Source organism: Schistocerca serialis, chromosome 9 (assembly GCF_023864345.2).
Source record: "Schistocerca serialis cubense isolate TAMUIC-IGC-003099 chromosome 9, iqSchSeri2.2, whole genome shotgun sequence".
NCBI classification, from domain to species: Eukaryota; Metazoa; Arthropoda; class Insecta; order Orthoptera; family Acrididae; genus Schistocerca; species Schistocerca serialis.
In genome coordinates this window covers 363,604,074-363,621,999 of record NC_064646.1, presented here as the reverse complement: position 1 = coordinate 363,621,999, position 17,926 = coordinate 363,604,074, and the positions used below count along the sequence as shown (strand labels likewise).

General features: G+C 44.5%; 1 protein-coding gene across 1 annotated transcript in view; it reads right to left on the bottom strand.

Moving 5' to 3' along the window:
- LOC126418644 (extracellular serine/threonine protein kinase four-jointed) overlaps nucleotides 1–17,926 on the bottom strand; it is a 1,345,623-nt gene that overhangs the window by 341,836 nt on the left and 985,861 nt on the right. Inside the window, exon 5 of the mRNA XM_050085506.1 lies at nucleotides 2,432–2,475. Within this exon, the coding sequence (XP_049941463.1) occupies nucleotides 2,432–2,445 (14 nt within the window). The 5' untranslated portion in view covers nucleotides 2,446–2,475. The remainder of the gene's footprint in view (nucleotides 1–2,431; nucleotides 2,476–17,926) is intronic.

The following is a 17,926-nucleotide window of genomic DNA, read 5'->3' as shown; positions in this document are numbered from 1 at the left end:
ACTCCCGACGATACGAAAGTACTCGTGCTGGTGCATAGTGTGGTTAATCTTCGCAGCACCTCATGTTTCGTGCAGCAGATTCTTTCAGCGATTTCAGTTTAGTAGATTGTTGTTGTTGTTGTTGTGGTCTTCAGTCCTGAGACTGGTTTGCTGCAGCTCTCAATGCTACCCTATCCTGTGCAAGTTTCTTCATCTCCCAGTACGTACTGCAACCTACATCCTTCTGAATCTGCTTAGTGTATTCATCTCTTGGTCTCCCTCTATGATTTTTACCCTCCACGCTGCCCTCCAATACGAAATTTGTGATCCCTTGATGCCTCAGAACATGTCCTACCAACCGGTCTCTTCTTCTCGTCAAGTTGTGCCACAAACTCCTCTTCTCACCAATTCTATTCAATAACTGTTCTGTAGCACCACATTTCGAAAGCTTCTATTCTCTTCTCGTCCAAACTATTTATCGTCCATGTTTCACTTCCATACATGGCTACACTCCATACAAATACTTTCAGAAACGACTTCCTGACACTTAAATCTATACTCGATGTTAACAAATTTCTCTTCTTCAGAAATGCTTTCCTTGCCATTGCCAGTCTACATTTTACTTCTTCTCTACTTCGACCATCATCAGTTATTTTGCTCCCCAAATAGCAAAACTCCTTTACTACTTTAAGTGTCTCATTTCCTAATCTAATTCCCTCAGCATCACCTGACTTAATTCGACTACATTCCATTATCCTCGTTTTGCTTTTGTTGATGTTCATCTTATATCCTCCTTTCAAGACAATGTCCATTCCGTTCAACTGCTCTTCCAAGTCCTTTGCTGTCTCTGACAGAATTACAATGTCATCGGCGAACCTCAAAGTTTTTATTTCTTCTCCATGGATTTTAATACCTACTCCGAATTTTTCTTTTGTTTCCTTTATTGCTTGCTCAATATACAGATTGAATAACATCGGGGAAAGGCTACAACCCTGTCTCACTCCCTTCCCAACCACTGCTTCCCTTTCATGTCCCTCGACTCTTATAACTGCCATCTGGTTTCTGTACAAATTGTAAATAGCCTTTCGCTCCCTGTATTTTACCCCTGCCACCTTTAGAATTTGGAAGAGAGTATTCCAGTCAACATTATCAAAAGCTTTCTCTAAGTCTACAAATGCTAGAAACGTAGGTTTGCCTTTCCTTAATCTTTCTTCTAAGATAAGTCGTAAGGTCAGTATTTTCTCACGTGTTCCAATATTTCTACGGAATCCAAACTGATCTTCCCCGATGTCGGCTTCTACCAGTTTTTCCGTTCGTCTGTAAAGAACTCGTGTTAGTATTTTGCAGCTGTGACTTATTAAACTGATAGTTCGGTAATTTTCACATCTGTCAACACCTGCTTTCTTTGGGATTGGAATTACATAAGTGTAAAGCCTTCTCTGCCATTGGAAACATTCCTATAGTTACGGTTATTATTTCCGCTTCGGCCGGCGTTGAAGCAAATTCTTCGCGTTATTACACATTAATAATAAGCTCGAAAGTCACAACTCCTAGTTTAGAAATATGTCGCCTGGCATGCAGGCAGCTATCCAGTTTATACTTCTCGCAGTGTAGCTGATACCAATTATGCAAAACACGTTGATACTTCCTTCGTTTCTGGTAAAATATTTGCTTTCTTACTGGATCCGTCAACTTACCACATATTCTCGTATCTTTGTTATGCACACTATTGTTAGTCTTGAGAATATCAGTTTGACTGAAATTTGAGTACATTCTCCAAAGACACAGTTGTGAGAATTGGTACAAGGGTACTTTAACTAAGGAGACAGAGTACACATAGAGAGCGATGGCACGTTATTTAGCGCTCCTTGCGGTGCCGTGGTGTACTGTTGTGCGCCATATTTTCGGAATTCATTCTGTGGTTGTTTTGAAAGCGAAATACCACATGTGCGAACTTGAAAGATGAGATATTCCCGAATTTCTTTTCGGAATCATGCGTAATGATTGCGCAGTTTGTAACTGCACGTAGAAAAGTAATAAAACTAAAAACTTTTTTTTCCAAGCGGGCATTGATTAAAAATATTAGCTGTTAATGGTTTTATACATTTGTATGACGCACCAGCTCAGAAAGAACCTTCACGAAGTTTCACTTTACGTAAATATGAGAAGTTGTTACTTTACCCAAGGTTTCGTAATTTCCTTACACGCTATCGTGTATCACACTCCTTCGTTCTGACTCCCGTAAACGTGTTGGAGTGTTGTTCAATCTGCTTTATTCTTGTGGTCGTGTTGCCTCTGTGTGGTATTCTGTCTCTGTCACTTGAACCATGATTCATGTATGTAGTGCCATAAAAGAAGGAAACTAAAACTATTAATGCCTTCTTGTTAAAAATATATAATTCAAGACAATTATGCGGCGGAACTGCCAAAGAAACGTAAGTAGTCTACTTACTCAGAAATGCTCATACAGCGACGAAGGTTGTCTCATAACTCCATCTGCAACAAAGATAATAATAGAGTGTAAACAGCACGAAGTAAGCCGCTTGAACAGACAACAGCACTTACTACTGACTGTTGGTTAACACGCAGTTAAATATAAAACTTTATTTATATCTAGTTTGGTTTAAATTCAAGAGTTCAAATCTTCCCTGTCGAGTAAAGAAAATACTAGAAAAATTTTAAATAATTAGCCTCTCCACAAACAAATATTACTGATTCTTTTTCCAAATTTGCGATCTATGTCTTGATTGTATCAGGAGTTGCGTTGAAAATAAGTCTCCTTTGTCATATTTTATAGTTATAGCATAGAGAGAGGTGAGTACGCACAGTGATATACGATACACGAAACATGTACTGGCGAGAATCAGAGATAGTATAGTTCGCCTCTGATTTGTATGCACTATTTTGCTGTGAGATTATGTCAGATACATGTGAATACTTTCTATATTCACATTATTAATGGTTTCTAACATTATTAAAACGGCCATCGCTCTACTCGAAGATTCCAGAACGCAGAGCCATCTGACATTTGCAGTTAAAACGGAGAATAGAGGCGAACGTCGAAACACCTTTGCGATTTGACAAGCAGTGTCTGTTGCAGTAACTACTACTAAACTGATACGACTGGATTAGATGCAAGTTCTGTTTGCGAAGATCTTTTTTTTCTTTTTTTTTTTTACTGTGTACGCCCGTGAGCTGTATCCTGTTTTCAGGTGCATCAAGTACTATTTTTCAACACTATTTCAGGTGCTTCCGGTATCTACACTGCCTTTGTGGAATGGTTAGTCACTAAACGATTCAGGACGGAAAAATGGTAGTCGGTTTGTACGTTCTAAACTTCAGGCGGAATTTCATTGTTGATACTGCTATTTGGAAACGAAAAAAAAGAGAATCAGGACTAGGATTAACGTCCCGTCAACGGCGAGGTCATTATAGAAAGAGCTCTATCCGGCCTGAAATGACGAGGGAGACCAGGAAACATAAACCTAGATGGCCGAGTAAGAATCGGCATACTGTTCCTCTTGAATGTTAACAGGTAAGGAAGAAGACGATAAACTATAGAGAAGGTGGATGTGGAATTCCGGTCAGATCGAGCGTTAACTGAGCTAACCATCGAATGTGACGAGTTCAATCAGTACCCAATGCAACACGCATTCTCTAAAATTTGTTCATTCTTCCTTGCCCTCATCCGTGTTAGCATGAATAACAATGTAACTGTTTCCATTTGTACTCAAAATGCAGTACGTGTGAGGGAGGGACCTGGTTTAATTCTGCCATATCAAGATAGAATACTTTGATTTTGTAATACTCCACTAATTTGAGATCTTACATAGATGTAAGAGTAAGATCTCAAATTAGTGGAGATCTTACATAGATGTCCCCCCCCCCATGAACCATGGACCTTGCCGTTGGTGGGGAGGCTTGCATGCCTCAGCGATACAGATAGCCGTACCGTAGGTGCAACCACAACGGAGGGGTATCTGTTGAGAGGCCAGACAAACGTGTGGTTCCTGAAGAGGGGCAGCAGCCTTTTCAGTAGTTGCAAGGGCAACAGTCTGGATGATTGACTGATCTGGCCTTGTAACAATAACCAAAACGGCCTTGCTGTGCAGGTACTGCGAACGGCTGAAAGCAAGGGGAAACTACAGCTGTAATTTTTCCCGAGGGCATGCAGCTTTACTGTATGATTACATGATGATGGCGTCCTCTTGGGTAAAATATTCCGGAGGTAAAATAGTCCCCCATTCGTATCTCCGGGCGGGGACTACTCAAGAGGATGCCGTTATCAGGAGAAAGAAAACTGGCGTTCTACGGATCGGAGCGTGGAATGTCAGATCCCTTAATCGGGCAGGTAGGTTAGAAAATTTAAAAAGGGAAATGGATAGATTGAAGTTAGATATAGTGGGAATTAGTGAAGTTCGGTGGCACGAGGAACAGGACTTCTGGTCAGGTGACTACAGGGTTATAAACACAAAATCAAATAGGGGTAATGCAGGAGTAGGTTTAATAATGAATAGGAAAATAGGAATGCGGGTAAGCTACTACAAACAGCATAGTGAACGCATTATTGTGGCCAAGATAGATACGAAGCCCACGCCTACTACAGTAGTACAAGTTTATATGCCAACTAGCTCTGCAGATGACGAAGAAATTGAAGAAATGTATGATGAAATAAAAGAAATTATTCAGATTGTGAAGGGAGACGAAAATTTAATAGTCATGGGTGACTGGAATTCGAGTGTAGGAAAAGGGAGAGAAGGAAACATAGTAGGTGAATATGGATTGGGGGACAGAAATGAAAGAGGAAGCCGCCTGGTCGAATTTTGCACAGAGCACAACATAATCATAACTAACACTTGGTTTAAGAATCATGAAAGAAGGTTGTATACATGGAAGAACTCTGGAGATACTAAAAGGTATCAGATAGATTATATAATGGTAAGACAGAGATTTAGGAACCAGGTTTTAAATTGTAAGACATTTCCAGGGGCAGATGTGGACTCTGACCACAATCTATTGGTTATGACCTGTAGATTAAAACTGAAGAAACTGCAAAAAGGTGGGAATTTAAGGAGATGGGACCTGGATAAACTAAAAGAACCAGAGGTTGTACAGAGATTCAGGGAGAGCATAAGGGAGCAATTGACAGGAATGGGGGAAATAAATACAGTAGAAGAAGAATGGGTAGCTTTGAGGGATGAAGTAGTGAAGGCAGCAGAGGATCAAGTAGGTAAAAAGACGAGGGCTAGTAGAAATCCTTGGGTAACAGAAGAAATATTGAATTTACTTGATGAAAGGAGAAAATATAAAAATGCAGTAAGTGAAACAGGCAAAAAGGAATACAAACGTCTCAAAAATGAGATCGACAGGAAGTGCAAAATGGCTAAGCAGGGATGGCTAGAGGACAAATGTAAGGATGTAGAGGCCTATCTCACTACGGGTAAGATAGATACCGCCTATAGGAAAATTAAAGAGACCTTTGGAGATAAGAGAACGACTTGTATGAATATCAAGAGCTCAGATGGAAACCCAGTTCTAAGCAAAGAAGGGAAAGCAGAAAGGTGGAAGGAGTATATAGAGGATCTATACAAGGGCGATGTACTTGAGGACAATATTATGGAAATGGAAGAGGATGTAGATGAAGATGAAATGGGAGATATGATACTGCGTGAAGAGTTTGACAGAGCACTGAAAGACCTGAGTCGAAACAAGGCCCCCGGAGTAGACAATATTCCATTGGAACTACTGACGGCCGTGGGAGAGCCAGTCCTGACAAAACTCTACCATCTGGTGAGCAAGATGTATGAAACAGGCGAAATACCCTCAGACTTCAAGAAGATTATAATAATTCCAATCCCAAAGAAAGCAGGTGTTGACAGATGTGAAAATTACCGAACTATCAGCTTAATAAGTCACAGCTGCAAAATACTAACACGAATTCTTTACAGACGAATGGAAAAACTAGTAGAAGCCAACCTCGGGGAAGATCAGTTTGGATTCCGTAGAAACACTGGAACACGTGAGGCAATACTGACCTTACGACTTATCTTAGAAGAAAGATTAAGGAAAGGCAAACCTACGTTTCTAGCATTTGTAGACTTAGAGAAAGCTTTTGACAATGTTGACTGGAATACTCTCTTTCAAATTCTAAAGGTGGCTGTGGTAAAATACAGGGAGCGAAAGGCTATTTACAATTTGTACAGAAACCAGATGGCAGTTATAAGAGTCGAGGGACATGAAAGGGAAGCAGTGGTTGGGAAGGGAGTAAGACAGGGTTGTAGCCTCTCCCCGATGTTGTTCAATCTGTATATTGAGCAAGCAGTAAAGGAAACAAAAGAAAAATTCGGAGTAGGTATTAAAATTCATGGAGAAGAAGTAAAAACTTTGAGGTTTGCCGATGACATTGTAATTCTGTCAGAGACAGCAAAGGACTTGGAAGAGCAGTTGAATGGAATGGACAGTGTCTTGAAAGGAGGATATAAGATGAACATCAACAAAAGCAAAACAAGGTTAATGGAATGTAGTCTAATTAAGTCGGGTGATGCTGAGGGAATTAGATTAGGAAATGAGGCACTTAATGTAGTAAAGGAGTTTTGCTACTTGGGGAGCAAAATAACTGATGATGGTCGAAGTAGAGAGGATATAAAATGTAGGCTGGCAATGGCAAGGAGAGCGTTTCTGAAGAAGACAAAATTGGTTAACATCCAGTATTGATTTAAGTGTCAGGAAGTCATTTCTGAAAGTATTCGTATGGAGTGTAGCCATGTATGGAAGTGAAACATGGACGATAAATAGTTTGGACAAGAAGAGAATAGAAGCTTTCGAAATGTGGTGCTACAGAAGAATGCTGAAGATTAGATGGGTAGATCACATAACTAATGAGGAAGTATTGAATAGGATTGGGGAGAAGAGAAGTTTGTGGCACAACTTGACCAGAAGAAGGGATCGGTTGGTAGGACATGTTTTGAGGCATCAAGGGATAACCAATTTAGTATTGGAGGGCAGCGTGGAGGGTAAAAATCGTAGAGGGAGACCAAGAGATGAATACACTAAGCAGATTCAGAAGGATGTAGGTTGCAGTAGGTACTGGGAGATGAAAAAGCTTGCACAGGATAGAGTAGCAGGGAGAGCTGCATCAAACCAGTCTCAGGACTGAAGACCACAACAACAACAACATAGATGTCCTTGTCCCTGTGCAGATTTAGTGTGCAATTCGCGAGTTCGCTTTGAGGAGCCTTCGTGTAGGTACGCCAGGCAGCAGCAGCCGAAGAATGCAGAAGTAATATCCTCAGCGAGAAGTCGGAAGTCGGTGATCAGATCTGGTGACATGCACGTATCTGCAAGGTAAGTAATCATTATCTATTCTGAGGAATGGATTTTGAACATAGAGGATCTGTCTTTGTCTCAAGTAATAGATAGCATTTGTAGTTTCGTAATTAACAAGAACAATTTACGGAATAGTAATTGTCTCTTGTAAGCTTAGGCGAGTGACCTGTAGATAAGAATAAATTGAGTCTGACATTTATTAAAGAAGGGGTTAAGAACTCTTACCTCTTTTATAAGTTATCAAAGAGATAATAGATGAATTACTTAAATAAATACTGAACTCTTCCTCATACCCATCCTGCAATTAATACTAAAATATTATCACTGCAACCAGTAACCACAGTTCTACCTCGGAGAGCTTCCTTCCTCTCATCTCCGAAAAAAATGTGGACACCCCAACAACCCTCAGATTGTCGTCAACTTTCCTATTGCACTACAAAACTGGGACGCGACATCATAAGAGATGTGTTGCTTCAGGGTCGTTCAGACAACAATAACGTAAGATCTATGACCGAGAGCAGATTCTGATGGCACGGAGATTCGGCAAGAGCATTTCGGAAACTGCGCGACTTGTCGGGTGTTCGAGGAGTGCTGTGGTGAGAGTCTTCGACACTTGGAGAAACGAAGGTGAAACCACGTCCAGACGTCGTGGGGTTGGGAGGCCATTCCTCATTACAGATGTCGCACCTCGTAGGCTGGGCAGACAGATAAAACAGGAAAGGTGGCGAATCCATTTCGACACATTATTACCTGTTTAGTATCTAAACAGGATGTTTACGTGTGAGTTTTTTTTTGTCTCCGCAAGATTTAGAGTGAAACCAAGAGCACGGAATATAATAAATAAAATACAAGAAAATAGAAATAAAATAATGGAGGGGGAGGGACTAAATTCAGCTTCAATTAAGTTAATCGGTATGAGTATAAACGGAGTTTCGAAAATAAGCAAATTGAACAAATTATCGTGGGCAAAATTTACCTTTGAAGCACTTAATAACTGTTAGCGGGCAAGTTGCGATGTAAGCAATAGAACCCGGGTGACCTTTGAATAAAGTGAAGACAAAGGGAAAGCAAACAACAGTTGGGGAATTTAGGGAACTTTGGAAGTCTAAGATCAGTATACGTAAAGGAGGAGGTTAAACTCGTGAAGAAAGTTAACGGTGGTATGAAAAAAGAAAGACTACAGTTAACAGACGTCGGACATGTTGGATCGATGGGACGCAACAAACATTGCTTCGTTCCAAGAAACTAAGATAGCTATTCAGATGATAATTTGAATGACATAAAAATGAAGGAAATAACCAACTTAAAGTACTTGTAGACTAGAATGTGGACGAAGTACTGTTCAGAAGAATGGGGAGAATCCGCCAGACGACAAGTGCTCGGTTACTGGCAAAGGAGGAAGCCCCGTCAGTAAATTACTTTGTGCAGTCCCAAGAAGGCTTTGAGGAAGGGGCTCGGTTTTGATTCCCGGCCAGGTCGGAGATTTTCTGCTCTTGGTAACTGGATGTTGTGTTACCCTTTCGTTCGTATCGTCGTAAGTGACAAGAAAATCGTCTCCAGTACACTGTCGTATCGGCTTTCCATTACAGAGATCGTTGATTGAGCACGAACTGAAAGCCAATAAACTAAAACTAAAAAAAATAATTTAATTTTAAACAAATAGAAAAAGAAGGCGTTGAAGACACCAATTCATGTGTAGGTGTGCACATATCCAGAGCTCAAAATAGATGTTGCAAATTACCGAAACTTTCAGGCTGAATGTCGTGACCCGGAAACACGTAATCATGTCAATACATTGGTTTGTTTGTAATGAAGTTCTAACGAAAACAGTCCCTGTTTCTACTGTGAGGGACCAATTTGTGCAATCTATGGCAACTGTGTCACCTGTAAACATTGCAGTACTTGTGCTGTGTATCATCATTGTCCAGTCCACAGAAAAAAAATTAATAAGCAATACTTGTCAGACCAAATGAAAGGAGACTGCGCCAAGTGCCACAAGCCCTGACGCTAAAGGAAGCTTTCCAGTATACGTAAAGTGGTAACATCGAGTGGAAACCTATAAGAGAAATCGAACATTAAAGTGTTTTGGTGTCGAAGGAGCCAGCTGATGGAAATATCCCGAACGACTATTATAGATGTTCAGCCACGACTTAGAACGGTATATAAGCAAGAGATTTTGGGAGAGGATGCAGACAGAGAGCAGTAATGGCCGCTTTGAGGAGCCAACCTATAGCTACGCCAGGCAGCAGCAGCCGAAGAATGCAGAAATAATATTCTCAGCGAGAAGTCGGTGATCAGATCTGGTGACACGCACGTATCTGCAAGGTAAGTAATCATTATCTATTCTGAGGAATGGATTTTGAACATAGAGGATCTGTCTTTGTCTCAAGTAATAGATAGCATTTGTAGTTCCGTAATTAACAAGAACAATTTACGGAATAGTAATTGTCTCTTGTAAGCTTAGGCGAGTGGCCTGTAGATAAGAATAAATTGAGTCTGACATTTATTAAAGAAGGGGTTAAGAACTCTTACCTCTTTTATAAGTTATCAAAGAGATAATAGATGAATTACTTAAATAAATACTGAACTCTTCCGCATACCCATCCTGCCATTAATACTAAAATATTATCACTGCAACCAGTAACCACAGTTCTACCTCGGAGAGCTTTCTTCCTCTCATCTCCGACAACAAATGTGGACACCCCAACAACCCTCAGATTGTCGTCAACTTTCCGATTGCACTACAAAACTGGGACGCGACATCATAAGAGATGTGTTGCTTCAGGGTGGTTCAGACAACAATAACGTAAGATCAGAGGCTCCGTATAGTCACTCCAATGGGGCAGCAGATAAGGTAGGTGGACGTCGCAGTGAATGTTACTGTGAGTCAAAGTAATGGTTCAAATATCTGGAACAAGTTACTAGCGACAGTATCAGCTGAGGATCGTCACAGTAGCGTCCTGGAAAGAAAATCAACAGGTGCGCAGGAACGTCATCTGCGTATAGCAGCAAGTAGATACCATCAAAATAATGTGACACACCTACGGCGGCAGTTCCAAACAGCTACGGAATTGCAGGTGCCGACACGAATGATGCGAAATAGGCTCCACGAGCAGCCATTACTTGCCAGAAGACCTCCTTCTCTAAAGCTTGTTCGGAGAGGGATTCGTGTCGCATGCGCACGAAACAACTCTTTGTTGACTAGACAGCATTGGGACACAATGCTCTTCTGTCGTGAGTCCCGTCCGCAGTTCGTGGGCTCGCGGTAGCGTTCTCGGGTCCCGAGCACGGGGTCCCGGGTTCGATTCCCGGAGGCTCTGGCTCTGAGCACTATGGGACTTAACAGCTATGGTCATCAGTCCCCTAGAACTTTTTTTTTTTAAAAAAAAATTCTTTATTCATAACATCACATTACATTATTCATATAACCCACTACCTAACTACATTAGTGGGTCTTACTAATGATACAATTAATCTAGCTTTTTCTACACTACAGGTACTTCTATTAGTTTTACTCTAGTCTAACCGCTATGGGATTCTAAGCTACTTAATCTAAGTCTACATTCTACCTGCAGCGTTACAAGTGTGCCAGTGCTACTATAAACCTACTGGTGTTGGCCCGGCCCACTGAGCTAATCCCAGTGGGCGTGCCCCTGGCACTGGGCTGGCCTTAAGTTGGTGTCGCTGCAGTCTACTCTAGGTATTATTCTATCTTCTACATCTAATCTAATCTAACTACATGTCACAATTGGTGTGCGGTCAAATCCGGTGTTTTGTACCCCCCTCCCTCCTAGCCCAAGGTAAGGCGGATTCCAGCCGTATGACGGCTGGCCAGGTCCCCACTTGGCGGTAAAGGAAGGGTGTACGAGTCTAATTCGGTGAGAGTGTTAGTCCTTCACTGACGGTTGTCCCTAAGAAAGTTCTTAATTACTTTCTTTGATATCACATCAGTGAGAGTATTTAAGATGTTGAAAGTGTTTTCGCTTCTTAATATGTGGTACGTGTCCTTGTTTGGTAGCTGTTGTCGTAGATCATGGGCCACATCATCGAAGAGGTGGCACTCATACACCACATGTTCTGGGGTACCTTGCACAGCACCACAGTCGCACGCTGGTGTAGCCTGTTTCCCAAACCGACATAGATATGTCGGGTATGGTCCATGTCCAGTAAGAAAGTGTAGCATTCCTCTTGTGGGTGTGAAAAATGTAAATTTTAACCTTTCCTCGATATCTGGTAGCAGTTCATAAGTTCTGCGTCCCGTATCCTCACTACTCCATTGATTTTGCCAAAGTTCAATTCCCCTCTTTTTGATAGCATACCTGTCCCCCGCGTAGACCCCAAGTATTTCCCTGATTTTATCCCTGTTTTCCTTCTTCACCCAGTACCAGGCGGCTTGCTCCCTGATTTTTATGTCTAATGGACAAATCCCAATTAGTACTAATAGCGCTCCTCCTGGTGTAGTTCTGTAAGCCCCGGCTGAACGTAGAAGCATGTTCCGCTGCACTCTTCTTACGGCCATGGCAGGCATGACCCTCGTGAGTCTGTGTGCCCAGACTCCTGATCCGTATCCTACTATGGAGGTCAGAATACTATTGTGATATAGTTTTATTAAGTTTGGTGGCAGGTGGAATCGCTTGTGACCTATTCCAATGAGGTTATTTAGTAAGACCAGTGACTTTTGGGATACGGTGTCAATATGTGATGCAAAGTTCCACCTCTCATCGATGATTACACCCAGGTATCGGGCCTCACGGCGCCGAAGAACTGGCATGCCGTTGATTCTTACTGTGGGATTTCTGACCAATTGGCCTTTGAGAAGCAAATATGTTGATTTGTTGGGCGCAATAGTCATTTTACTTCTTTGGCACCACGATGTAAGTACAGTTACGGCTCTCTCCACTTTCGGTTCTAGATCCTCACGGCTTCGGCCGCCGACCAGCAAGAGGAGGTCGTCTGCGTATGCTATGACCTCTAGCACATCGTCACAGTTCTTTAGATCTTCAAGTAGAGGCTCCATATTTATGTCCCAAAAGAGAGGTCCCAGGACAGAGCCCTGAGGACATCCTTTGGTCACAATCTTCCTGACCGTGCCGCTAGGGGCCGATAGCCAGACCTCCCTGTCTACACAATAGCTCCTCAGACAGCCGTATAGTAGCCCTGGACAGTTCTTTTCCCGCAGGTGGGAAAAGAGTGAGGGCCACCACAGGTTGTCGAAGGCGCCACTGATGTCTACCATGATGCCGACAACATACTTGTGCGGGGCAGAGCCACAGACCTCGGCAGCCAGGGCGATTGCGTCAGACGCAGAGCACCCAGACCGAAAACCGAATTGTCTGTCGCTCATCCCACACAGCATGCGGTGTGCTGTCAGTCTGTGTGCTAGTAGCCTCTCAAAAAGTTTGCCCAGTACATCTAACAAGCAGATAGGTCTATAGGACTTGATTTCTGTAGGATCTTTGTCTGGACTCTTTTTGATTATTATTACATTTGGTTTTTTCCAAATTGCTGGGAATTTCCCGAGTTGTAGGCACTCGTTGTACAACTTAGTGAGAGGAGCTACGAGCTGGGGGGCAAGGAATTGCACCACTTCTGCAGTAATGCCGTCCGGGCCAGGAGCTTTACCCTTTTTAAGGGCCTTTATTTGGGCAGCGACTTCCTCTTCAGAGAAGGGGTAAGTGTTATTGTTGTAGTCCCTTTGGTCTTCTCTTCTTATTCCTTTCTGTTCATCTGTCTCATTTTCTTCCACGTCGTCAGGCAACAGGACCCGGAGGAGGGCCTCGGCAGTTTCCTGCCACGTGCCCGTCATCCGGTCCCCGTCCCTGACTGTGGAAAGCACCATAGGTGATCTTATTTTCTCTCTTACTAACTTGTATGGGACTCCCCAAGGGTCCGTAGCCAATTGGCTTTTCACGTAACTTTCCCAACTTCTGAGTCTGACAGCCCTGAGCTCCTGTTGGAATTGATCCTTACTCTCTCTGTAGATCTGTAACCATCTTTGCTTTTCTCTCCAGACGACACTCCGCTGGTAGTACCTCCTCGCCCTCCTTACAGCCTGGCGCATCTGTTCTAATTCAGCCGACCATGGTGTGGGGCTGGCCGCGACGGCTCTCCTCCTGGTTGGTACCGCGGCTCGCACCGCCCTGGTGATAGCCTGTACCAGCTCTTCGGCGTATTCGTCTACGTTTTCATCACCCTCCAGCAATGTCGGGATGTTGCACTCCTCCGCGAGACGGTCCCAGTTGGCTTTGTTATAATTGAACTGCAGCTCCCACCCCATGTCCCTGTGGCACTCCCTTTCCCCAATATTGAAAGAAATTAAGTTATGGTCACTGGTGGTTGCTCTGTCCCACACTTTCCAGTTGTTGACTTTTGTGATGAGGTTTGGTGTTACCAACGTCACATCTATATTTGTGCCATCTCCCCCGCCGCCTGTATAGGTGGGGGGGGGGGGTTTCCTTGTTGGTTTGCAACCACCAGTTGTAATGCCATTATTGTCTCTTCGGCCTTTAGCCCTCGATCATCGTGAGTGCCACTGAACCAAAGGGGCGACTTTGCATTTATGTCTGCCGTCACTATCATCCTGCGTCCCCGCAGTGCCGTGGTAACCTGTGTGAGTATCTCCAAGAACTCATCTATTTCTCGCCCATATTGGAAGTATATGTTTGAGATGTAGATCACTCCTGTCGATGTTTGTAGTTCCACGACATTGCAGTGTTCGCTCGAGAACTGCGCGAGGACCGTGGCTCTGAATGATTTGTTAGTGATTATTATTGCGGCTTTTGGTTCTACTCCGGTGTATATTATTTGCCAATTGGCAGCCATGTATGGGATTCGTCCCGCTTGAGAGTACGGTTCCTGTAGACAGAGTACATCTAGACTCTTCTCTTCCACCACCTTCCGAAGTTCCTGCAAGACTAGTTTACTGTTGTGTGCGTTTATCTGACCCACGTTTATTTGGTTCACGTGGGAAGTAGGTATGAATATGTGATTCTGGCCAGTTTTTGGACCAGTCGTGAGCTACTCTACCATTGGTTATTACTGCTTGATGATATAGTTCTTCTATGTTGAAATTCTCGTTGCGTCTTTCAAATACCTTTTTAACTAGATCTCGCAGGGCTCCGAAGTCGGTGGGAAGATTCATTGTCTTGAGCTGGATTCTATCCACAGCCTCCATTACTGGGAAGGTGACATCTCTGCCATATTCATGGCCGACACGTACCACATGTCTTAGTGCCGTGGTGAGGATTGCCGGCTCCTCCAATCTGGAGAGTTGCAGTGCATGCTCCAGGTTGGGGTATATTCGTTGGGGGTCTATTCCCATTCCTCTCTGGGTTGGTGAATCAGGGGATGAGTTTGTGCTGGTCACTTCATCAAACTGGACTTGTTCGGTATTTTTTGATTCTTTGCTATGTGGAAGTGAACTCCCAGGTACAGGATGCCTTCGTGGCCGAGAAGGTTCTTGGTTCGACCCAGGTCCCGAGCAGGGAGGAGAGGGAGCTTCTTCTTCGCACGGATCTGTTTGTACACATACATCTTTCATTATTATAACCATAGATCTTGGTTGCATGACTTTTTGTAGAAATTGTTTAAATTTGCTTGCTCTCAGAGCGTCCCTCAACCTCTTGCTTGGGGATTTCCTTTTAGGCTTCCTGAGTTCAGTTATGGCCTCAGCCAAAGTCAATTCGCGAAATTAGCCTTTGTTCCAACATCCTGTACGTTGGGCAGTTCCTTCCGGTGGTGTTGCACGGTTTTCTTCCTCTTTTTATGCATGGGATGCAGGTTACATTTTTGTTGCAGTTTTTCCTTGTGTGGTCTTCTGCCCCACACCTGGAGCAGGCCGGCTTCCTTTCACAATGCTTATGGACATGGTCCAGATCGCCGCAATTGTGGCACAGGGGGACTACTAAGTAGTCTCTGACATTAATTGCGTGAAACCCTATGTATTCTTTGCCCATAGCGGTTAGTTTGCGCCACATCTTACCAGAAACCTCGGCGACGTGATGGACAACATCTCGTTCCCGAGGCCCGGTTTTAAAACGCAGCTTGAATTCATTTTTGAACGTTTCCCACTCACAGTCATCAAAATTCTGGTTATAAAGGGTTTCATATATGTCACTTTCGGTCAAGGCTACAGGTACATCATATAAGATAACTAGTGGATTTCTCTTTTTGAGTGGTTCACATTTGACTGCCTTCTTTAGTTTATTATTATTTAGTATCTTGTCTCTATCTTCCTCTGTGGCAAGATCCACGATTACCACATTCTTGGTAGCTTTCACTTTGTTCACTTTAATTTTGTCTCTTGCCGGGTCAATGGTAGTTGTAAAGATTTCTTGTACTTTTTTAATGGTCTGTCCAGGTAGTGGTCTTAGAAAGACTGCCGTGTCTGGTTTCTTCGAAACCTTGGCAATCGTTTCCTTGGTTGTTTGGGCCTTCGTGGCGGTTTGCGCCACCACTCCAGCCCATGTCTTAATCGGTTGTTGTCGAAGTCTGGTATTCTCTTTCTCCAACTCTTCAAGCCGCCCTTCTAGCTTTGCATGTGCTATGGCCCAGGCAGCGAGCTCATTCTTTATTGCCAGGACCGCAGCCTGACTAATCTTTCCGTTTTTGACACTGGAGTCAAGAATTTGACTGATGCGACAGTGTCTTTCATATACGTTTTCATCTTCGTGTCCCACTTCCTCCTGTGAGGTAGGGACAGCGGACATACTCGCCCTCGATAGCGCACTCGAGTCACTCGTCTCTTGATCAGCCATATTGTTGACGAGTGATAGAAGGTTGGGAGCCCGTCTCTTACCCCGGACCGGCTCCTCTGGCATGGGGGGGGGGGGGGACTGTTGCAGCTCGCCCACCGACCTCGCCCCTAGGTCAATGGCACTCCTGAGCTGCAGGGTTCAGCGCGCCGTTGCCAGCGTCCCCGTCGAAGGCCTCGTCGTCGACGATTTCACTCGACGCTCCTCGGCAAGTGCACCCCGCACTCCGGAGAGGCGGATGCACCCCTCGCCCTTCGCCGCCTACTAGCCCGAGTTTCCACCTGAAGGCCAAGGACCCACTCCTACTCAGGTGGTGGGTCGGTCCCCCAGTCGTTCGGCGGTCTGGGCCCATCTAACCTAGCCCAGGCGATGTCACCACCTCCTGGGTTTGGCAGAACACGCCCCGGTTACCCAGGGGCGCGGCGAAGCACCCTTGCCGACTCGCGCCGCGATCCCACGCCGACAAACGAGGTCGCCGGCATGCAGAGCACCTGCTGGTCTGTGCCCTGCGAACAGAAAGGGACTGGTGTTCGGTCCCTTGACACAGCTCCCCCTGTGCCACGCACCCTTCGCTTTCGCATCGGGTTGGGTCGCAGCTCTCCCTTTTGTCGCAAGGCAGAACGCCAAGCTTAACATCTGGCACCACGGGAAGGCGGAAAGAGCCACTTGGGAAGGAGAGGCTATGAGAGACGCTTCACTTCCCCTGTGAGGACGGCCGCGGCACACCCGACTGGAAAGCGATACGCCCCAGTGCGAGCTTCCCGTGCCCTACGGCGCGCCGGCAGCGGGCGGGCCCGCCCCGAAACGCGCCGTCAAACGACTGACCCCTAGAACTTAGAACTACTTAAACCTAACTAACCTAAGGACATCACACACGTCCATGCCCGAGGCAGGATTCGAACCTGCGACCGTAGCGGTCTCGCGGTTCCAGACTGTAGCGCCTAGAAACGCTTGGCCACTCCGGCCGGCACAATCTTGTAAACAGCACCCTAATGGAAGACACAAACAGTCGGAAGGAATGGTCCCCATATTCTGCAAATCTCAACTGCATTGAAAATGCATGCGCCATGCTTAAACGAGCGGTTGGCGGTCGTCCTGTTCCATCAGAGACCACGCAGAGGCCGCTGCAAAGGAATGGAGCAGTATCCCACTGACCTATCTGGACAGACTGGCAAACAGTATGCTTACCCGCATTTCAAAGTGTCTCCAGTTACGAGGAGGGCCATCTGGTTCGTAAACAATGTGTTACGCAAGATGGCAGTGAGAAGAAACTGTAGTGTCTGAAGGTGAATCTTCTGTAAGGTTTCGTCTTTTTCCCAAGAGGAAACGAGTTTATTTCAATATTTTCGATTTTTTTTTACTCTATCTCAAAGGACAAAAGCAGTTTTGTTTCCTGTTATACCCAGCATTTATTTTGACCACTGTATTTGGAGGTCTGCTATACATACTGAAAAATCTCGTGATACGGATTAGCTTTTCAGTGTAGCGTCGTAATTGTTATTGAAACGGCGAGGAAATCAATTCAGCTGCGTACAAACATTTGACAGGCTGCCGCTGAGAATTAATTGTCTTACAGCATAGAACATTCTCTCAGTAGGCTGTACCACCGCAATTATGATTGTAACAGCGTGGAATTCATTTCGGCTGTGTACAAACATTTGAAGGTCTGCTGCAGGGAATTACGTGTCGCGTAACGCAGAAGTGCTTACCAGAGTACCGCTGTAATCGTGACTGTGGCGGGCGCGCTGCACTTGTTCGCGGTGAATGAGTCGTCACGTTGGCAGCGCCACATCTATATGAGAATCGCCTCGCAGCGGAACAACAGCTGTGTGGCGGGAGACGGTGGGACGCGCAGCTGAGTGTGAGCC